This window comes from Pelobates fuscus, chromosome 1, assembly GCF_036172605.1.
Source record: "Pelobates fuscus isolate aPelFus1 chromosome 1, aPelFus1.pri, whole genome shotgun sequence".
Taxonomy (NCBI): Eukaryota; Metazoa; Chordata; class Amphibia; order Anura; family Pelobatidae; genus Pelobates; species Pelobates fuscus.
The window spans coordinates 153279073-153303843 of NC_086317.1; the positions used below are offsets into that span (position 1 = coordinate 153279073).

Below are 24771 nucleotides of genomic sequence, written 5' to 3' on the forward strand. Positions count from 1 at the left end.
CTCAACAAATTAAATCTGCTATGAGCTTTTACTTGGTTCTGAAGGAGGGAGCACCTCTTGCGGCTGTCAGGAAGACATCTACTAGAAGTGTATATTACCCTGCAAGGACAGGATGACAGCAGACAGACCACTTCATTGAAATAAGGTGGTCTGGGTGACTTTAGTGATCCTTTAAGTCTAACACCAGAAATGAATGTGACATAAATGGTACATAATGGTGAAGCATGTATTAATGGAAATTTCACAGTCAGTGCCTCAACATGTCTATAACCCACTTATGACGTTATTTTCCCATATTGCAAAGTGTGTCTATGTATGTATTTGGGGCAAGATTTATACTTATAGCATTGATATACACATGTATGTATATATATATATATATATATATATATATATATATATTTATTTTTTATTTTTTATTTTTTTTAATTTATTTATTTTGTTTCAATCTCCATGCAGCAAAATTTGAAAGAAGATGACAGGAGAAAACTGGAATCTTTACTTTGTGACGATAGTAGCCTTACACTTTACAACTCAGAAGTAAATCCCCAGTGTATTCTGTGGATTGCAACTGCTTCAGAAAAATTCAAAGGTAAGAGAAACTTGAAATGGTTTTGAAATCTTTCAGCTAGACACATGGAAATTACTTTGACGAGTAAATGACGAGTAATCTATTGTTTCATCAATAGGTTGCCAAACTAGTCCACTGTTCCACTTGGATTCAATTTTAAAATGTTGACATGATAGACTGCTGTGCCCGTGCTGTAATGACATGAAATACAACAGTACATGCTTTCCAATAAAGTTAGAGGGACTTACAGTTAGGGTTTAGATAAAGAGGTCAAGGAATATGCATCTCAGCTTTTTAACACTATGGAACACTGTGGGGGGACTATATTTTTTTTTACTTTGAGCCCCTAGGGTAAGTTGGGCTATTTAGATTTCAGCCCCTACCCTACGATTTTCATAACAAATTAATTTAATCTGTTACTTACCTGCACTCCCGCACTTAGACAGCTTCTTCTCTACAGCCAAGTGGGCATCCATTGAGGTCATATTTCCCAACTTCACTACTTCAACTCATTACTCATTGGCCTTCCAAATACCCGCATGGCCCCTCCTCAGTCTGTAATGAATGCTGCCACCACGCTCATCTTCCTGATTGACTGCTACTCCCACATCTTACCCATTTACCAATCATTACATTGGCTCCCTGTACCCTTCATGATCCAACTCAAATAGAAATCCTTCAATAACTCCACTCCTCACTAGATTTCCTCTTGCTCTGCAAGTAATCTTCTTTTGACATCTGCTCGTTCCTGCATTGCAAGCTCTCATCATTTTTTAAAGGCTGCCAAATTCTTATCGAATTCTGTACCCTGTGCCCTGAGACTTTCCCATAGCCTCCAGTCCTTTAAGAAGACACTGAAAGCACACCTATTTAGGGAAGCTTATCATCTTCCTTGGTGATGCTCCTCTCATTACACTTGCTTTCCTTAGTCCCTTCACCTCCATAGTTCAGCTCATGCTTCACTGTTCAGTTCTACCACACACCACTTTGACTAAATTTTCAACACACGAATCTGATCTGTCAATCAAGGTTCCCCTCTGTTATTCTTCTTGCGTGTCCATACCCCTTCTTCATAAATTGTAAGCTCATTTGACCAGGATTATTTCTGATGACTTAAAGGTAGGCAGACAATGTAATAGAGCAGCAGGAAATGCTAGCAGAATGCTTGGTTGTAAAGGGAGAGGTATTAGCAGTAGAAAGAGGGAAGTGCTCATGTCATTGTACAGAACACCGGTGAGACCTCACTTGGAGTATTGTACGCAGTACTGGAGACCGTATCTTCAGAAGGATATTGATACTTTGGAAAGAGTCCAGAGAAGGGCTACTAAACTGGTTCATGGATTGCAGGATAAAACTTACAAGGAAAGGTTAAAGGAACTTAAAGGGACTCTCCAGGCAGCAGTTTTTACTCACCTGGTTCTAGCGCCGGGAGCCTTGTCAAAATGACGAAATAGGCGGGCGCGAGCAGGGAGCAATCAGACGCTTCCATTTGGAAGCTTCATTGCTCCCTTGTGCGCATGCGCGGCTTCGCCGCACATACTTCAGAGGGCGGCATTCATTATTTAAGTAAGTATTTGCTCTACAATATGTTGGCAGATCTTCAACATACAGCAGTATGGAGCAATGTTTCTTAAATGTGTAACCCTGGGCGTTCATTTTGCAGCATTATACTGGCTTCTGATCTCCGTGAAGGCTGTTCATGCCAACATTATAACACATCTGCTATAAAGTTACTATAGCCAAGGTATCTAGACTGTTTCAGACTGAACTTTTCATCTCTAGTTATTTGTTGCAGCATAAAATTAACATACATCCCTACATTTCAAATGCACAAAAAAGGGACACTTTTTAGGGGTGTGAGTGGAGTGTTCTGAAAAATGTTAGATGACTTACCAATACATTTTATGTAACTGAAATGTAATTTAGAACAAGAACAATGTGACTTATTTTGTTTTCATGTTTCAATTTTTTACTGGTTTTTCAATAAAGACATAAGAACAAAGGAACAATGTTCACCAATAAACAATTATCAGTCAGCTCAAATATATCAACCGTCCAAGTTAAGAAGTGATGCAAACTTAAACAAAAAGGTAAACACATATATATTTATATGCAAGTGAGAATGTTTTCTCACTGAGCCCCAGGGGAGGTTAGTGCTGCATATATAGGCGCCAAGACTTTACCTTATTTTGAGTATCTTATTAATATCTTTAATATGTGCACACAGTGGTGGAAGGAAGTGACTACCTTCCAGCTTATAGATCACACAGGTAGGGAGGAAAGGTAAGGAGGGAGCACTGGAGGCAGAGAGCCTCAGACTCCTATCAGTGGTAACCAGCCCCAGGAAGTCACTTTCATGCAACCAAAAGGTATGCAAGCAGGGGGGTGATTAACAATATGTAACTTGAATTTTGTGTATGTGTAGGAATGTGTGTATAAAAGTGTGTGTCAGTGTTTGTATCTGTAGGAATGTGTGAGTATCTGATTGTGTGCAAGTATGTATATGTGTAAGTATGTATGTGTATTTGTGCTTGTATGTATAGGTATGTGTGTGTGTGTGTGTGTGTGTGTGTATTTGTGTGTGTGCCCGTGTGTTTATGTATAGGTATGTGTGTGTATCTGTATGTGCCAGTGTGTGTATGTAAAGGTATATGTGTGTATCTGTGTGTGTGCCAGTGTGTACGTATAGGTATGTATGTGTATTTGTGTACATGACAGTTTATGTAAGTACAGGTATGTGTGTATCTGTGTGTTTGTGTCAATTTGTGCATGTATATATATTTACATGTATATGTGTGTGTGCCAGTGTGTGTGTGCATGAATAGGCATGTATGTTTATCTATGTGTGTCACTGTGTGTATCTGTGTGTGTGTATGTAGGTATTTGTTTGTATGCATGCTAGTGTGTGTATATGCCTGTGTATGTATATGTTTATCTGTTTATCTTTGTGTGTGCCAGTGTATGTGAGTCACACCGCCCACTGGGCCCGCTCCTGCCAGAGAGCGGTATGGGTCCCGGCGGGCACATCTCGGTCTGGCAGCATTTCCACGTGGTAATGGATATGCCGCACAACACTCACTTCCGGTGGTGGCTCCTCCCCCTCACACAGCGGCCGAGTCTGTAATCATTAGAGACGCCGGCCGCTGCAGCTTTGTTGATTTTAAAGGTTTACAATTTAACCCTTAAAGTGCAATTTCATTTTAAACGTGTGGGTGTGCCACACACACACGCTCACGATCACATGCTTCCCTGCAGCCAATCAGGGAGCACCTTAGACTATTTAGACCTGTTTTGTCGATTTCTCTGTGCCCTGTCGTGGTTTCCACTGTGGTTATCCGAGAGCGCGTTTCTGTTATTGATTCTTGTGTATTTGACCTTAGCTTTCCTTCTGACTATCAGATCTCTGTATTCCTTGACCTTTGGCTTGGCTCCTGACTATTCTGAATTCCCCATTCCTTGACCCTTGGCTTGTTCATTGTTTCCGTGATTTCTGCATTCTTGTCATTATCCTGTCTTGTGTTTTTTTTCCTTTATACGTTAAATTAGGCCATTCTAAGGCCCGGTAATATGTCTTGGGATTTTCCTTTAAGATTTGTAAACATGGTCTTTACTTTTGCACTTCAAATACTTTAAAAGAAACCTCCAGGCGTGTCCAGATATTGGTATTACTTCTAACATTTTGCTGGGAGCGTAAATGGAATGGAAATCCACTGTATATTTTATGCATCATGATGTAATGCACTTGTGTTTCATGGCATATAGTTTTCAGCAGTTGTACTAGGCTTGAAATGGACTAGGTTATTCACTAAAGAAAGAATTCAAAGTGAATTCAAAATTTTGGTGAAAAGAGCCGATCTAGTAAAAATTTAATACGTGAGATAAGCTTTTACTACAGCTACTCTGGCCTTAAATTTGAAATGTACTTCAAATTCCTACTTAAGTAAAGTGAGATGCTGTGCTGCCCATAAATAATAAAACAAATAATAATTACATAACTGACTGGTTCTTTATTACATTTTACAGTATATCTCAACTTTGTTACGGAAACAGATTCCTAGCATAATAGATTTATTGTCAATATATTATATGAATCAATGTTTTCCTGATATGTTTTTTTTTTTAATCCCCAGCTTTTAAAGAGAGTCAAAAACAATTCAATGATAACCCTCAGGTAACTTTATTTTTTATCAGTTTTATAATGTGTGTGTTTTAAATGTTTAAAAGGTTAAATATTGAGTTATAAGGTGGGATATACCTTTGAGTGGGCCACAACCTTTCAACTCCCGAGGCTCATAATGTGACACAATTTCCCCCAATAGTGGCCATACCAGTCCCTCCAACATACAGTGCCAGGGATTCCCAGCTATACTGGAGCAATAGTTTTCATACTACACTCCCATGATACAGCATTGTTGGAGGGAACAAACCCACGGAGATCAGAGACATCTCCGAAACACCTTGTGATTAATTCATTTTATCTCTGGTGTAAACCAAGAGGCTGTCACCAGGGATAGCTGCTTAGAATAATCTTAGGCACAGAGTGGCTGATCTCTCTTAGAGTCTGTTCTCAGTCTTCTGTCTCTTAAGCCTGCTTAGTACCTTGCAATGCTAGGTGGCAAAAAAATGTGTGGAACATCATATTCCCACCTTCTAGCACCAACACAGCACTAGTGCCTTGGAACTGCATGGAGGAGGTTGTGAAGAGGACAGAGCAGGGTAAGGAGGGATCAACCATGCTCAGAGAGCTAGTCATGAAGTATCAAAGAAAGAGATGGAGGGTGCAGAGTGATTACCTGACTGGGTCTAGCCAAATTACTTTTCATGTACATTTCTGTTCATACGTCCAGTTAATGTACCTCAGTCAGTGCATATACTCACTGGGATTCCTTTCAGGATAGTCCATTTTACAACAGCAATCAATATAGTAAAAATCAGGAGCTTCCAGATTAAATATTTATTATACCCATACATTAAAACAAGCAGGCTTTATTTCACCCATATAGCAATAAAAATAGTACAAAACACACAAAGAAGAAAGCAACTCACAGAATTACAGTGGGAGCAGCACTATGGCAACAATAGGACTATATATGCAATTTTGTGTATAATCATAACAAAGTCTTAATAAAAAGAATAAAAAAATAAACAAACACCCAGAGTGCGTAACACAGCATGAAACACACCGCACATTACCTGCTGCACTCTCCGCTAGCAACTTAGTCAACCACACCCAGCTACGACACGCACACCTATTTGAGCTCATCTAACTAAGGTCCCACGCTCAACACACTCACATTTTGAGGTGCCTTAATTCCTACTACAAGACGTACCCCGACACTAAGCACGCAGGCACTTAACGCTAAACAACGCTTTTAATACACTTTACTTAAATAAAAAAAAAGAGGCCGACAATCTTCGGAGATAATGTATAGTGAACTGTGATACCCCATCTTGTATGACTTTTTATTGTCTCCCATTTCTATTCTGTACCCGTAAATTTTATACCTCAATAAAAGAAAGATTGACAGTAAAAAATCCAAAAAAAAAAAAATTAAAAAAAAATAAACAATGTTCCCTTTGCTCCCGGAATGCTACTGCCAATGCAAATCTGTGCTATGTTGCATGTTTTGCACTGTTTTTATTTTTTTTTACCCTAATGGGTGAAATAAAGTCTGTTTCTTTTAATCTATGGAAATAATAAGTTGAGTTTTTTTTTTTTTATCTAGGAGCACCTGCTTTTCTACTATAGTGTATTGAAAATGTCGTGGTGACAAAAAAAAAAAAAAAAAGGAATTTTATTAGGCCTCAAAGTAGAATTGGTATGGTTTAAAGATTTACAAGAGGTAAAAATAGGTCCATAGAAATGTGTGAAGGTGGGCCAGTGTAGTATAAAACATACACTATTGTAAACTTTTTTTTATAATGTATTGTCAATGCAGCTGTATTTCATGTATAAAATGTAGAGTGCAATGGCTGCTCCGGTGCCTTTATAAGTGGAAAAAACATTTATAAATTATTTGAATTCAGTCCAACAAAAAATGTTGCCAAGACTTCTTCTACACCAAAAACATGTACGAGGTCATAGGAAGTAAAAACATACTTCACCGCCCTCTTTCTTGAACATGAAAAAACAAAACAAAAATGTTTCGTTATTGGAGAATGTTTTTAGTAAAGGTCACACTGCTAGCTCTTGGACCTTATCCTAAAAATAACTTCCTTCCTAGTGTGTGAATGCAAACACTCTTCAAGTAGATAAGAACAGTTGTGCAAGCTCCCAGCTATATCTATATCCTTAACACATGTATTGTTGTTCAGTCATTGGGAACTTGGCCCTGGTCCACACCATGTAATAACCTGTTTTGACTGAGTTGTATCGATTTAAGAGTTTATAGACAAAATGTTATGTGATATGATGATAGAAATATCTGTGAAAATGGAGACCTCTGTTCCTTCTGTTGTTCAACCTTATACATCATCAAAGGTTGTTAAGGGAAAATGGTCAAAGTCTCCAAAGATTATTATAGGTGAAAAAACATGACGACATCAGCTTATCACACTGGGGAAGCCCTATTTAGAGCAGAGTGATGTATTCACGGGCAACATTTTCCATTTTGGGATATGGAAACAGTATTTTCTTGTGTCCCACATTTAATTATGCATTATGATATATAACGGTTGAATTGGGCACACCCAGCTATGTTAACTTGAGTTTAAATTGCAAAAAAATAAATAATAATTCTTGTAATTATGTTTGTCTACGAATAAATCATTAATATATTAAAATGCAAGATTCAAATCAAACCAACAATGAATCCTAGGGAAGTGTAAATGGGTACTTCACTCAGGATAGTTAACCCTCAAGTGCCTACAGTGAAATGTACAGAGTGCGATACTGTCAACATGATCATATAAACATTAACGTCATCTTCTTCAAATTCTAAATTAGTTAAGGAGTCCTTCATCTACCGGTATTTGGCATTTTACCACATTACCTGGATTTGCCCCCCAGGGGGTAGGACTAATGCATGAGAGGGCAGACTGTGTGTCCTCCCCTTACATGTTATTATTTGTCAACTCATAATCATCAGTATTTACAGGTTGTCCATGCATCTCTGTCTGTCTATCTATGTATCTATTTTTTCCATCACTTTTTATTTTATTTTAACGTTCTAGAAAACACATTGCTAATCTATACAGACTCCATCATAAATTATGCATCCCATCTGAAATCCTGGCTCTAGTCACAAAGGTCCATTGCTTTCTTTGTGGAACTGATTCCTGAATTAGTTCAATTTTAATAACCATTAAATATTACTGGATCCGCCCAATATATTTGGCTCACCGGCAAAGGGGCACATCTATCCTGCTTGCAGAGTTGCAGACATACTTAACAAAACTTGCAAAGAAACAACATTAATAAGGACCTGATGGCAATTTCAATGGATCTGCTAACAATTTGAACTGGCTCAGCTATAGCTATTATGTGTTTTGTTAACCTTGAATAAGCTGCTTTTGTGTTATTTCATATGTGACCGTTCAGTTTAGCCTTAAAGATCAATATTCTCTCACCCCAGTGCTCTGCTGGGGCACCTACCAAGTAACATACTTTACATGTACTCGAATGGCCTGTAATATACTTCCTAGAAACTGATTAATATATAATTAGAATGAGGCAATGTTGGTATTATCATAACTTCTCATTGGCTTTTTCGTAATACATTTATAAAGGGGGATTTTAAGTGAGGGTGTATCGGGGTTCATTTTGAGGCTATTGAAAGCCTAATTTTAAAACTGGCACAACCTCCTTACTTTTTTTTGGAATGTAACGTGTTCAGCTGAATTTCAGTTTTCTAAATTAGACAACTGTAAAATGAAATTATGGTAAAACAAAAAGTCCATTGTCTAGATTCAAGGACATATCTTTTACTTCCTTAACCCCTTAAGGACCAAACTGGAATAAAAGGGAATCTTGACATGTCACACACGTCATGTGTCCTTAAGGGGTTAAGCTAGGCGGGGCAAATTTACACTAGCCAGAAGAGAATAATAATAGTTTATGTGCTGTATGCAGACATTTAATAAATATAAGTACGTTAAGTAAAAAGCAATTTAAAAGGGAGCATCTACTTCCCATGTTTATATTATGACCCATATGTTTTTATGAGGTATGAAACATAATATTCAATATAAAAATCCACACCACTGTAAATACCTTAATCCTGGAATTAAGTGCCTCCAATCTTAGCTTCCTGTCAATAATTGTTAAAAGCTCTGCCCTTTTCTCCTACTGAACATTGGAAGTAGACAAAAAGAAACAATGTCTCTCCATCGTCAGTACATTCTGTGCCCTGTCTGTGCCAGGAGTGAACTGGACTATATCAGTGCCTAAAATTTTAAAATACATTCAGAATAAAATAAAGCATCACATAAGAAAGTTAACAATGTTTTGTTCAATTACATAATTCCTAGATATATGAGTGCCTCTTTATGATGTTAGTAATGCTATAAGATATAGCAGTGCATTTCAGTCAAGCTGTCATCAAATCGACGTTCTACTTCATTGGTGGTTTGTTAAAAAAAAAAAAAAAAAAAAAACGTCAAATAGGACTGAACCAGTGAAAACATCATTGGAGTGCACAGGGGGTGTGCCAGGTGTGTCCAGGCCCACCCTAACGCAGAACCAACTGTCTCCCTGTCCCCTGTTTAGGTCTCTGTGAGCACTTAGTGCAAGTTTGGATTAGCTTATGATGTTTTGAAGAAATGCTCTGTATACCTTGTTATAAGGAGTAAGAATGTGCGTTTTGCAACTCTTTTATTAAATTAGTAATTTTTAGTAAAGTTGACAGGTTCATTTTCTTCGGGTGCACACCCTAATATTATGGGCTGCTCATACTTATGGGAAACATGTAAATATAAACACAGGCTTTTTTATACTGTTCTGGGTGAAGCTGACAAGTTCACTTTAGTTGACAGATAGATTTAAATAATTTCTTATGTAAATGTTAATAAAGCTGAACAAAACTGTCAGTCAGCATGTGTATATTATTATTATTATTATTGCCATTTATAAAGCGCCAACAGATTCCGTAGTGCTTTATGTATATAAGCAAAAAGCAACCAACCCTTAAAAGATTCCTGTTAGTCAAAAAAAATAAAAAAAAATAACTATATCTGCGTGAAAGCAATATGTTTATCTTTCACCCAGTTTTACTTTATTACTGCATCCTCAACTTAAGTATTTACGTTAGAAATGACTGCACCTTGCTTTGCAATTTTGTCAATTCATTTGCAACTAGATTTTTCCAATAAATCTACCCTAACACCATTTATATGTGCCCAGTCCAACTTTCTTAAAGGACCACTATAGTGTCAGGAAAACAAATAATCCTTAGGTCCCCCCCACCCTCAGGGCCTGCCTCCCGCAGGGCTAAAACTCCTTCAGCCACTTACCTTAATCCAGCGCCGGGCTCCCTCGGCGCTGGTGAACTCTCCTCCCCCTCCGACGTCAGCTCCCGAGTGGAGATGAATGCACATGCGCGGCCAGAGCCGCGCGCGCTTTCAAACTGCTCATAGCAAAGCATTTTTTAATGTTTTCCTATGGACGTTCTGCATGCTCAATCCGATTTTCAGGAAGACAGCCACTGGAGCCTGGATTAACCCTGCAATGTAAACATAGCAGTTTCTCTGAAACTGCTATGTTTACAGCCGCAGGGTTAAACCCTGGGGGAACCTGGCACCCAGACCACATCATTGAGCTGAAGTGGTCTGGGTGACTATAGTGATCCTTTAATGAATATAAATACATTTGTAACTGTCCTAAAAATGAAAATGAGTAACCTGTGGATGGTTAGTTCTGCAAGATATTTAACTACTGTGATACAAGATAATCAACAGATTCTGTTTCTTTACAGCTGAAGTGGGGACATGTTTCGGATCATCAAACAAGATCTCAAAAGATTATGATTGCGCTCATCACCTGTGGAGTTCTGATCGCCATTCTGATCCTAGCTGGCTACTTTTTGTCCAACACAACGAGGTGGAGCCCAGGCAGGCAAAGATTGGTTAGTTCATATAGCTGGCAAAATGACAAATAACTTACACGTTGTAGAGGGACAACAGAAGATGACACTGGAAGCATAGGAATCAATCAAGTCCAAGGTTTTGACAAATTCTATGAACACTACATTCAAGAATATAGATGTTAATATATCATTTAGAAATATCTTTATGCATAAGACTTGCAGAGGGCCAAATGCTAAATGAACCAAGCTTAATTTTAGGATTAAGAACATATCTATTGATGCAAAATATGTCAAATTTGATTTATTGTAACTCTGAGTGTTTAAGCACTGTACTTTAATGTTAATATGGCACAATATCCGGAAGGTATTAACTCTTGGGACGGCATCTCGTTCTCAAATGACTACATACTATCTGCCTTCTGCAGCTAAGTATCTGGTGGGATCACAGTTTCAAGGAAATGCAGTCCATTATGTAGAGAAAAAAAAATAAATTTTATATTTGGTATTTCTTTTTCTTTCCAACGGTACTTCATAAAAGTTAAATTATCCCTTAACTAAATTATTATCTAAATATTTAGCCATGTACACATATTGAAGGAATGTAATCCTTCTAACCTATTTGGAGATCACAGTCCTGGTCAACCATGTTGTTTTATTGTATCTTTGGTATTTTTGATTCTTTGTTTTTGAGTGCCCTCTGTTTTGTATTACTGTTAAAGAAATGCCCAAATGCGCATGGACTCATACAGGATTTCTCTGTAGATGTATAAGCATGTTTGAGGTATCAGGTGTGTCAACAACGTGGAAGTTCAGTGGTGGTAAGTTTCTTTTTTACTTACCATTACTGCACTATAAACCATAGTAAACACATCAATAATATTTACTGGGGAGAGGGAACAAGCAACTATCACTTCCATAGAAGAACAGTTTATGTGAAGGTCTTGCTACAGCTGAGACTAGACAATTACAGTAGCCTGGTCATAAAATGATGGACTCTTAATAGAAATTTGGGTTATGGAGTTATATACATGAAAGCAACAGATATTGATGACCTTAAAGTTTAGCTTACAATTGTTTGAGACATCACTGTCACAGCTATATGGTACTGTGTTTCGAGGGGGATGGGGGGGGGGGGGGACAAGACATGTATTAGGCAAGCTTTCGATCCATTTTGTTGTTTATGGTCTAATGTTGGAGTAGAGGTGATAATGAGGACTACTTTCTCAAACTCAAGATATAAAAAAAGAGACATAAGTGCCTAATCAGCAGACAGAGAGCATCAGACTGCAAATGTGAATTTACTTTAAGATATGCAAGAGAGAAACTGTTATTTTCAGACAACCAAAATGACTTGTAAGAAAATATGAAGTGGCACTCACATATTTTGGAAACATGCAGTGCTCTAAAAAACAGCATTTGTCAGTATTATTTAGACAACATCAACATGTTCTTTATAATTGTAGAAAGGGGTGAGGAAGGACCTGCTCATATGTCCTTACAATCTATGAGGCTTTGAGATAAGCACATATATATATGATTAGGTGTCTTGCCCAAGGACAATTACTGGTAAAGTTGTCTACCGGGATTTGTACCTGGGTTTCCCAGTCTAAGGCAGTGATTTTACCATTGCTCTTAACCATGAATATGGCTTTAATTTGCACAACATATTCATTCAGATTTTTTATTGTTTATTTTTAATGAACTTTTCTTTAAAATGGTATAAGCACTCCTAGACCCAGTAATAAAACCAGGCACATTAATTCACCAGTTCACATCTGGCAGAATTCAGCTTAAAGCCCCAAAACCACTACAATGAGCTGTAGTTATTATGATGCCGGGAGTTTCCTGGCTCTCTGCCATTGTTTTAAAATGGTTTGACTTTTTAACTGGGGTCTGCTGGGTTATGCTACTGACCTCTAATTAGCTCATTGGCTGACAGCGATCCGCTGATGCTCTTAACCAATTTGCTAGCCCTCTCAGGAGAGCTATCGGAAGCACTTAAGCAGAAGCCTCATGCTCTCTAGCTGTGGTAGAGGTGGCTTGGTGTGAGCATCTAGATGTTAAGATGTTCTAAAATAGGCAGTTCTAAAACAATTTGATTACATACAGTCATGGCACTCCTGTCACGATAATTACTTAAGGTGCTCTAGTGGTTATGGTGCTTCGAATGTTTCTTTAACTTAGTGGAAACTCCCGGTAGCTAAGCTTGCTACTGAATTTAGTCAAACACCTAAAATTAAAGTCAGATGGAGAACTAAAAACACTATTTTATGCAGATAATATTGAGTTTGCCATGTTGTATCTGTAGAGTATCTCCTCTACTCTATTTGGGTTGAGGCATATTGACCTGTTTCATCTAACGCTATAAGCTTTGAAAGTTATAACCAGAGAGGGTATCAAAACAGCTAAAGACTAATAATTATACTAGGAGAGAGAGTTCCGGGAGAGAGCTTTTAAACGAATATTGCAAATAATACAGAAGAAGAAGAAAAATAAAATGGTTGAAAGGAACAATCCACTCCAGAACCAATTGACTATTTTAATGTCCAAATAGAGGCCTAAAACACAGACATAAACCTCTGGAATTGTGTCACTTGTAGACTTGTGTATGCTGTCCATTATATATTGTAAAATATAATTACATCTGCAGTGCAGATTGGATAAATTCTGCTGGAGAAAAAGAGGACAAAGTTGTTAGAAACAATGCAGCAGTACTATGGAGGAGGCACCTGGCAGATCCCAGCTAAGAAGTCAAACCGTTCTAAAATGACTTTGACTACTTACAATGAGGTGGGGGGGCAAAAGACAGTTTGTGCACCATAACCACTACATCACACTGTAGTGGTCATGGTGTTTGGAGTGTTTTGTTTAAAAAAAGGAAACAAACATAGTGAGTCATAAAATATAATTTAAGGGCAACTCAAGTCCACATGGCTCTATCTGACATCAGAGAAACTGGATACTTTTCTGTTTGATGATAAGATCTGACTTTTAATCTTCAGGGCTAAATAATACCTGATTTCATTTGGGATTTAGCTGCAGAGCTAAAATCTAAGTTGACAAATCTAAGCTGACAAAAGAATTGTTGCAAGCTGAATTTTAGGGAGCTTTCATCACGTTTCACATAGATCTCAGATGAATCTGTGTTAAATAGGAACCCCAAGAATTTTGAAACCAATGTCACATAAATGAATACCAAATATTATAACCGAATTATAACTAATTCTTAGTTAATGAGCAAATTTGAGTGTAAAGAAACCCTGACACTAATAAATAAGCACCAATGCCTCATATATCTTTAAACAGATCCTCCAGTATAAACAGAGTGTTATATTTCTACCATAATTAGTTCATTGCTTCTCCTAATTCTATGCACATGTTGAAACGGAATGCTTTAGTCCATTAGACCTAAGACCTAAGTAAATTGTTTAATGAAATGTTTAGCATATATCTATGCATATGTTTAGGATTCTCTTTTCATGTACACTTTTAACCAATTTGACATTTGCCACTAATATTACTGGTTTTAATAAAATATATACATATAATATTTAACTGATTTTGTGTACTGTGTGTTATACATTTCTTTCATAACCTTGCTCTTATTGCATTCTGCATGAGTATTGGATAATGCTCTTTGGGTAGAACAATTAGCACATGAACAAAAGAAGGATGTATATACTCTTACACCCCCAAAAAGAGGGGGTACATAATCTACTTTCTTTCTTGCATTTAAGGAATTAATCTGATAAGATTATACGGCACAGTGACCTCAGTTAAGAGAATAGGCTGGTCAGTCATCCTATTTATTTGAGACATATGTGGGACATATAGGTACAAAGGAAATATTCAAATCTCTGCTACCCTGTGCAATGCATTTTATGAGCACCATCATACACGGGAGTGATCTGCTCAACCAAATGCAACTTCCTTATTGTGCTGACAGTGGCTCCAATAATTTTTTTGGGTGGGGGGTAAGCTTTTCAAATTATTACAATTTGTTAGAACACCTTTCCAAATGATTTATCTACAGAAGTCGCAATTAATTTATGGATGTAGATAAATCATTTGCAAAGTTTCTACCAGATTCATCATTTGAAAACCTTATCTGAAAATACCACATCAAGGCCATTGTCTGGAAAGTTCAGCATAATCAATTGGATAATAGTTTATATTCATCATCTAGTGCTTAAAAATACTGAAACTATCTCAGATGCTGCTTGATAGAAAATAAAATTGTTGCTCCTAGTAGCATTATTCCAATTATCTATATAAACCAGAATAAAACAAAGTTTGGTAGCAGTAAATACTTTACATTTTAGGAAGCAATTGTGCAACACATTGTGGCTTTTGTATAATGTCCCTGTAGGCCACTAAAGATTGTTCACTAAATTCCCATTTTAATCCATTTTTAAAAGCGGCACACTTCATTACTGAATAGAACTGTAACTTGATTGACAGATGTGATGTCTTCCACATTAACCTTGTCTGCCATTTGTGTGTCTGTCTAGGGTGAAGATTACACAGAGACGGACAGTCAAGGCAACACCTTGGTGTGTGTGTCTACCTATGATCAGAACAAACCAAACAGTGGATCCAAGGAGAATGGAAAAGGCCAGGCAATCACCCCAAGTACCACCAATGGCCACTCAACCAAGAAACAAGCTGTGTCTGATACTGAGCTATAAAGTGAAATGAGTAATGATATTCGCAGAAGAGGGGAGGGACATAGACGGGATCTGTGGGTCCAAGGGGAATCGCATTGTGCTGTTGCTGAAAATCTTTATGTATCAGCATGGAAAAAGGAAAGAACACATTGTATGATATCCATTGAAACAAAGTGTTTGCAGTATATATGAGAGCTAAATATTGGTCAAAATAAGCATCTCTATAATTTAAACAGGGTAGAGATGCAAAATGGGTAGGTAATATGCTGTATTCTTTTCTCTGTTTTATATCGAGTCTTCTTCTAGTTACTGGGGGAAAAAAGATAGTAAAAAAAAAAAAATTGTCTACAGTGTGTGGGATTTGATATCATACGTGTATAAAAAGTTATATTGTAAAGATGCAGTGCCTGGGATGTGATAGTGTATCAAAGCTCTGTTATTACTCCACCTGATTCTCTTCTTTGGCTGGGGGGTGAGGGGGAGGGGGGTCATTCCATATGTAACTGAGAGGATAACAGTATTGTGTAAGTCTTTAAGTGTTATTAAGCAATGGGCGAATTGGTGGACACTCCATAATGCATACAGTATGTATGAATAAATAAACATATACATTTGTATATATTGTTATACATAATGCAGAACAATGAAAGAATTTTAATCATGGCAAGGTAGGGTAAAATCGGACTTCTCCTGTATGAGAGTTAAGCAATGACTATGCATTTCCTAGACCAGTGCTTCCTTACTTCTGAGTTGTTACCCAAAATTGGATTCTCATGCATTTCCAATGGGTCACAATTATTAGGGACAGGCACGTATGCACATCATGTGCAGCAGGCCACAGGTAACTACTCACAATGTACAGTTTAATTCAATGAGCATCGTATTTCTCAAAACAAAACAAAATGGTTAAGAACCACAGTCCTAGGCAGCGAGAATTATATTATATTCACTTCTCTATATGCCAGAGGTAATTTTTCACATCACATTAAAAACATCACAGAAATATGTATATTTTGTATGTATATTCTTATGATGCCACTTTAGAAAACAGAAAAAATTGGCATGTGTCAATAAAACAGATATTTGTATGCTTCAAACATGTTTACACTATGTATTTTTGCTACCTTTGATTTTCATGTTGACAGTTATTTACAAGAACACACAAACTGCAACCCTTATTGTTGAGCAGCATATTTTTTTTTATAATTCTTTATTTTTGTTGTGCTTGGTGATAACAAATATGAGACAGTATACAGAAGAGCATTTGCAATACATTTATATGATAGGCAGCACGGGTGTATTAAGAGAAGCATTGTGGTATAAGTAGACAAACTGTGTGTATACGATTAGAAGAGGAAAGAGGTGAGTGATCATAAGCCCAGTTTGTGCGTATGATTCATCCAATGCCTACTATGGGCAAAGCACTTTCCCACAACAGGGGCGAGAGCACGAGGGCCATGAGCCCGGATGCGGACAGGCTGGTCAGATAGCTGGACAAAAACAAGATATTTTGTAGCTGCTCAGGCTTATCACATAGTTGAGCCTTGCTCATAGTGTATAAACAAAAAAAGAGAGGAATACCGCACACTTATTACAATCCTGGTGCAACCAGACCTGGGGTTGACTACCCCTCCTGTGATAGTTGAGCAAAAATTGTAGTCCAGGCACTCAAGGTTCAATTCAGCAGGTTTATTGGAACAAAGTGCAACGTTTCAATCCCACAAGGGATCTTTCTCAAGCTTGAAGATACATGTTCTGAAGAAGGCGGAAAAGAAAATCGAAACAAAAAAAGAAAAATTGGTGTTAAAACAATTTAAAGAAAATCATGATTTGGTCATTAGACGAGCCGATAAGAGAGGAGGGACAGTCATTTTAAATTGAGAGGATTATATGACCGAAGCGTCTAGAATCTTGGGAGATACAGCGACTTATAAAGTATTAAAAGTGAGCACAATGAAAGATCTTAAAAAGCAACTACCGTATATACTCGAGTATAAGCCGAGTTTTTTAGCACATTTTCTGTGCTAAAAAACCCCAACTCGGCTTATACTCGAGTCAATAGTCTGTATTATGGCAATTTGCATTGCCATAATACAGACTGGGGGAGAAGGGTGCTGGCAGAGCTGTTACTTACCTCTCCTGCAGCTCCTGTCAGCTCCCTCCTCCTCCGCGCCGTCTGTTCAGCTCCCTCTGTCAGCTCCCAGTGTAAATCTCGCGAGAGCCGCGGCTCTCGCGAGACTTACACTGGGAGCTGACAGAGGGAGCTGAACAGACGGCGCGGAGGAGGAGGGAGCTGACAGGAGCTGCAGGAGAGGTAAGTAACAGCTCTGACAGCCCCCTTCCTCCCCCCCACTGAACTACCAATGCTGGACCAGCAGGGAAGGAGAGCCCCTCTCCCTGCTATGTATCAAGCAGGGAGGGGGGACGAAAAAAAAAAGATAGTAATAATAAAAAAAAGAATTAAATAATAATAAAAAAATAAATAATAATTAAATTAAATAAATAAAAAAAAATAATAATAATAAAAAAAATTTAAATAATAATAATAATAATAAAAAAATTGCCCACCCCCCACCAAGGCTCTGCAACACACACACACACACTCAGGGCCGGCCTTAGGCATTTGGGCGCCCTGTGCAAAAAATGTTCACAGCGCCCCCCCCTCCCCCACTCCTTACCCCTTCCCACACACCCTGTCACACACACACACACAGGCAGGCAGACAGCCATACACACACACACACACACACAAACACACTCAGGCAGTCATACACAGACAGCCACACACAAACACACACACAGACATAGAATGTGACGGCAGATAAGAACCATTCGGCCCATCTAGTCTGCCCAGACAGTCACACATAGGCAGTCACACACAAACACACACACACACACACACAGGCAGACAGCCAAACACACAGAGGCAAACAGCCACACACACACACAGTCACACACACACACACACACAGACAAACAGTCAAACACACACAAACAGTCAAACACACACAGACAAACAGTCAAACACACACTGTCAGACAGCCACACACACACACTGGCAGACAGTCACACACACACACGCGCAGACAGTCACACACACACACGCGCAGACAGTCACACACTGTCAGGGTACCTGAGGTCTCTACCTCTGAGAGAGGTAGAGACTTAGAAGTTTATCCGTCCGGACGGCATGTCTCCTCGGCCCCTCGCGGTTCACTCGGTCTTGCTAACGCCGGCCGCGAGGGAGTCACTTCCTTTTATAACAGGAGGACCGGAGGTAGACGTCATGACGCCAACCCGGAACGTCCTGTCACTCAAATCTCGGGAGATGAATCAGGACTCGCCGGAGGCGTGTCTTCTCTCCCTAGCCAGGATACTTAACAGTGGCTCTCTCATTCACCCATTGCCCTGTCGTGGTTCTAGTCCGCCTAGTCACACAGTGCTTTGTTATTCTCTTGTCTTTTGGTTCCGACCCGGCTTTGGTATTTACTCTCCTGTCTTTCTGTTATCCTTGACCCGGCTTGTCTCTCGCTTACCTGTCTTCTCGTTCCCTCGACCTCGGCTTGTCTCTGACCATTCTATCGTAGTTATACATTAAGTCCGGCCATTCTAAGGACCGGTATACGTATCAGCTACTCTTTGTACTCTGCGTGTTGGATCCCTGACCCGATCCTGACATTACGACAGGGCCATGGATCCTGCAGGTACAAATTGTCAGCTTGGTTCTCCTGATCCTAGGTTTGACGCCATGGATCATAGGATGGATCAGATGGCTCTAGCACTACAGGCGCTGCTGTCTCGTCCTATTAATCCACCTGAGGAGATGCGTAATATGTCTGCTTCTTCTGTGGGTTCAGGGCTAGAGGTAGCTACTGTAGGTGCTTCTTCCCGAGTTACCCCACCTGTACGTTATGCTGGTTCTCCTGAGAGGTGTCGTGGCTTTTTGAACCAGATCAGTATTCATTTCGAGCTACGGATAGGGCAAAAGTGGGATTTATTATTACCTTACTCATTGAGAAAGCTCTGAGATGGGCTAATCCGTTGTGGGAGAATGATAATCCATTAGTCTATAACTATAATTCCTTTGTAGCTGCTTTTAAAAGAACTTTTGATCCTCCTGGCAGGAGGGTCAATGCAGCCAGGTTACTGTTGCGCCTTAGACAAGACAACCAAACACTTGTGGATTACGCACTAGAGTTCAGGTCTTTGGCGGCAGAGGTAAAATGGAATGAACAGGCCTATATAGACGTATTCTTAAATGGTTTATCTGATGTAATACTTGATGAGGTAGCGACAAGAGAGCTTCCCGAGAATCTGGAGGACTTAATTTCCTTTATCTCTCGTATTGACGAACGTCTAAGGGAGAGACAGAATACTCGAGATAGAACCAGTAAATCTTCCTTTAGACTAGCACCATCATTTCAAAGTTCTGAAACCAAAAATCCACAGGTTTCAGAATCTATGCAGCTAGGCCTTACTCGTCTCTCAGAGGAGGAGAGACAGTACAGGAGAAGGGAGGGACTGTGTATGTATTGTGGGTCCAGAGGTCATGTACGTTTGAGCTGTCCCAGTCGTCCGGGAAACGCTCGCACCTAAGTTTCTCTAGAGGACAGACCTTGGGTGTTTCGATTTTGTCCTCTACTCATAACTACAAAGAACATAGACTCCTATTACCGGTCTCTTTAACTTGGGAGAAGGGAACTTTAGAGACTATGGCATTGATAGACTCCGGCGCTGCTGAGAGTTTTATCGACCAAAAGTTTCTCAACAAACACACTATCCCTTCCCAGTTAAGGAAGACACCCTTAGCTGTTGAAGCCATTGATGGTAGACCTTTAGTTGAGCCTGTGATTTTCCGGGAGACCACACCTCTTTACTTAACTACTGGTATTCTACACAAGGAGGAAATATCCCTACTACTCATTTCATCTCCTTCTGTTCCCATAGTCCTGGGATACTCCTGGCTTAAAAGACACAACCCCGTTATAGATTGGAGATCAGGGGAAATAGTTTCGTGGGGTCAGGATGTCAAGAGAATTGTTTAAAGAAAGTGTTACCTCTTTGTAGTGTCAACTCACTTAATAACGCTACCGACTCTACCAAAGTACAGATACCGTCTTTGTATCAAGATTTAAAGGCAGTATTTGACAAAGGAAAGGCTGATACCTTGCCACCACATAGGCCTTTTGATTGCAAAATTAATTTACTTTCTGGTACCATGCCCCCCAGGGGTCATGTATACCCTTTGTCTACGAATGAAAACTTAGTTCTAGAGGAGTACATTCGTGAAAACCTAGACAAGGGGTTCATTAGAAGATCCTCCTCGCCTGCTGGGGCTGGATTTTTTTTTGTTAAAAAGAAGGATGGTTCTTTAAGACCCTGCATTGACTACCGAGGTCTTAACAAGATAACCATCAGAAATGTATATCCGATCCCCTTGATCACCGAGCTTTTTGATCGATTAAAAAGTTCTAAAATTCACCTATTTCGATATACAACTCCCACTGTGTATGTTTACGCACTTTCCCTTATAACTGCTTATTTGTTTGTTATGTTATACTGTCTTGATAAAATCCAAATAAACATTCAGATTGTCAAAAAAAAAAAAAAAAAAAGTTCTAAAATTTTCACTAAGTTAGACCTTAGAGGTGCTTATAATTTGGTGAGAATCCACGACGGTGACGAGTGGAAAACTGCATTCAATACTCGTTATGGGCACTATGAGTATACTGTAATGCCTTTTGGTCTCTGCAATGCCCCGGCGGTATTTCAGGACCTTATTAATGAGGTTCTTAGGGAGTTTCAGGATGACTGTGTGATTGTATACCTTGATGATATACTTATACATTCCAGGGATATTGAAACTCACCACGGACAAGTCAGAAGGGTTTTACATAAACTTCTTCAGCATGGCTTATACTGCAAACTAGAGAAATGCAGCTTTGACCAATCCCAAACTACCTTTCTTGGTTATGTAATTTCGGGGGAGGGGTTTGAAATGGATCCTGAGAAGCTCCAATCCATATTAGATTGGCCTTTACCTAAGGGACTCAAGGCTATCCAGAGATTTATTGGTTTCTCCAATTACTACAGACGTTTCATTAAGGGTTACTCCTCTATCATTGCTCCCATCACCAATATGACCAAACAAGGGGCTGATACTAAGAATTGGTCTACTGAAGCACTTCTGGCTTTTAGGACACTCAAGGAGCTGTTTGCTTCCGCACCAATTTTAGTTCACCCTGATACTACACTACCTTTCCTACTCGAAGTTGACGCTTCTGAGACTGGTATAGGTGCTGTTCTGTCCCAAAGGTTGGGTGTAGATAAGCCTTTACATCCTTGTGGATACTTTTCCAAAAAATTGTCAGGTACTGAGAGCAGATATGGCATTGGTGACAGGGAACTACTAGCGGTTATAATGGCCTTGAAGGAATGGAGACATTTATTGGAGGGTACTTTGCATCCTGTTACTATTTTGACAGATCATAAAAACTTATCCTATATTGGAGAGGCTAAACATCTATCATCTAGACAGGCTCGTTGGTCCATATTCCTCACTCACTTCAACTACGTACTCACATATAGGCCAGGTTCCAAGAATTCTAAAGCCGACGCCTTATCTCGCCAATATGAACCTGCTGCCGTATCTGAGCCGGTTTTGTCCTCTATAGTACCCAGGTGTAACATTATCGCTAACACTACTCTCAAAGTCCATTCTCCGCTTCTTGATCAGATAAGGAGCTTGCAGCATCTGGCACCTAGACTGACTCCGGCTTCCAGACTTTTCGTTCCTCCTGAACTCCAATTGGAGCTCTTACAGTGTCTTCACGAGAGTAAGGTGGCTGGCCATCCGGGTGTTCGCAAGACGTATTCTTTGATCTCCAAGGATTTCTGGTGGCCTTCGTTACGGAGGGATATTAAGGATTTTATCGGAGTTTGTGTGGTCTGTACTAAAACTAAACTACCGCATTCACTTCCGTGTGGCCTTCTACAACCTCTGGAAATTCCTGACAAACCTTGGTCCTGTGTGGCAATGGACTTTATTGTGGATTTGCCTGTTTCTAAAAAGCACACGGTTATCCTCACCGTAGTCGATAGATTTACCAAGATGGCACATTTCGTACCTTTGCCTAAACTCCCGACTTCTCCTGAATTGGCGGAAATCTTTGCTAAAGAGATTTTTCGCTTGCATGGGATTCCCTCGGAGATCACTTCTGATAGAGGCTCCCAATTTGTTTCACGTTTTTGGAGGTCGTTCTGTTCTCAATTAGGCATCAAATTGAATTTTTCGTCCGCCTATCATCCTCAGTCTAACGGAGCTGCCGAACGAACCAACCAGAAGATTGAGCAATACTTACGTTGTTTTGTTTCCGAACACCAGGACGATTGGGTCGGTTTGATTCCTTGGGCGGAGTTTGCGCACAACAATCTCGTTTGTGACTCTACGCATTCAAGCCCCTTCTTCATGAACTATGGCTTTCATCCATCTATTCTTCCCTCGGTTTCTCCTTCCCAAGGAGTGCCGTCGGTTGATGTCCATGTGGCCAATTTGAGGAAGTTGTGGGATCAGACTCGACAGATTCTTCTACACAATTCTGTACTGGTTAAGAAACATGCTGACAAACGTAGAAGGGCGGCTCCGAATTTTGTTCCAGGCGATAGAGTTTGGTTGAGTACTAGGAATATTCGTCTTAAAGTTCCTTCCATGAAATTCGCTCCTCGTTATATTGGTCCCTACAGGATCTTGACTCGAATTAACCCAGTGGCGTATCGTCTAGCCCTCCCTGCTACTTTACGCATCCCGAACTCCTTTCACGTGTCATTGCTGAAACCTCTAATCTGTAACAGATTCTCCTCCACAATCGCCCCTCCGCGCCCTGTTCAGGTGGAGGGTCAGGAGGAGTATGAGGTTAACTCCATTATTGATTCTCGTGTCTCCTGGGGGAGAGTACAATATTTAGTTGACTGGAAGGGATATGGTCCTGAGGAGAGGAGTTGGGTACCACAAGAGGATGTTCATGCTCCTCGCCTTCGCAGGGCATTTCACTCCCGCTTTCCATCTCGCCCCGGCTCCTTCCGCCCGGTGGGCGTATCTGAGAGGGGGGGTACTGTCAGGGTACCTGAGGTCTCTACCTCTGAGAGAGGTAGAGACTTAGAAGTTTATCCGTCCGGACGGCATGTCTCCTCGGCCCCTCGCGGTTCACTCGGTCTTGCTAACGCCGGCCGCGAGGGAGTCACTTCCTTTTATAACAGGAGGACCGGAGGTAGACGTCATGACGCCAACCCGGAACGTCCGGTCACTCAAATCTCGGGAGACGAATCAGGACTCGCCGGAGGCGTGTCTTCTCTCCCTAGCCAGGATACTTAACAGTGGCTCTCTCATTCACCCATTGCCCTGTCGTGGTTCTAGTCCGCCTAGTCACACAGTGCTTTGTTATTCTCTTGTCTTTTGGTTCCGACCCGGCTTTGGTATTTACTCTCCTGTCTTTCTGTTATCCTTGACCCGGCTTGTCTCTCGCTTACCTGTCTTCTCGTTCCCTCGACCTCGGCTTGTCTCTGACCATTCTATCGTAGTTATACGTTAAGTCCGGCCATTCTAAGGACCGGTATACGTATCAGCTACTCTTTGTACTCTGCGTGTTGGATCCCTGACCCGATCCTGACACACACACACGCGCAGACAGTCACACACACACGCGCAGACAGTCACACACACACACACGCGCAGACAGTCTCACACACACACACACACACACACACACATAGGCAAACAGTCACACACACACAGGCAGACAGCCACACACACACAGTCAGACACACACACTCACTAACAGACAAACACACTCACAGACACACACAGTAACAGACACAGACACACACTAACATACACAGACACACACTAACAGACACAGACACACACTAACATACACACACACTCACCCACATTAACACATTTTTTAAAAATGTATTTAGACACCCCCCTCCAGCCTCCTTACCTTTGGGAATGCTGGGAGGGGGGTCTCTTCCTCCCTGGTGGTCCAGTGGCTGCTGGGCTGGGCGGGCAGCGCTGGCGGGCGGCTGGCGAGGGAGTACTTCCTCTGAGCGGTTTGCTCAGCTCCCTCGCGCGACGCAGAGTGAGGCTGGGAGCCGGAATATGACGTCATCAGCAGCCCGGCATGTCTGTTAGCCGCAAGGCTAACAAGACATTTGCCTTGGGCATTTGGGGGCGGCTTTTTTTGCCGCCCCCTGGAAAATGCCGCCCAAGGCAAATGCCTTGTTAGCCTTGCGGCTAACAGACATGCCGTGTGAGCTATGCGGCCGCAGGGCGCCCCCTGCACCATGGCGCCCTGTGCGGCCGCACAGCTCGCACACCCCTAAGGCCGGCCCTGCACACACTGCATTCATACACACACTGCATTCATACACACACTGCACTCATACACACACACTGCATTCATACACTCACGCTGCATTCATACACACACGCTGCACTCATACACACATGCTG

At 40.4% G+C, this 24771-nt stretch overlaps 1 protein-coding gene across 1 annotated transcript in view; it reads left to right on the plus strand.

Annotated features, from left to right (window-relative positions):
- The window catches only part of CD34 (CD34 molecule), a 74001-nt gene extending 57644 nt beyond the window's left edge, over positions 1–16357 (plus strand). The window contains exons 5-8 of the mRNA XM_063450985.1: positions 460–592; positions 4702–4742; positions 10483–10632; positions 15105–16357. Coding sequence (XP_063307055.1) covers positions 460–592; positions 4702–4742; positions 10483–10632; positions 15105–15281 — 501 coding nt within the window. The 3' untranslated portion in view covers positions 15282–16357. The remainder of the gene's footprint in view (positions 1–459; positions 593–4701; positions 4743–10482; positions 10633–15104) is intronic.
- Positions 16358–24771: the final 8414 nt, after the last annotated feature.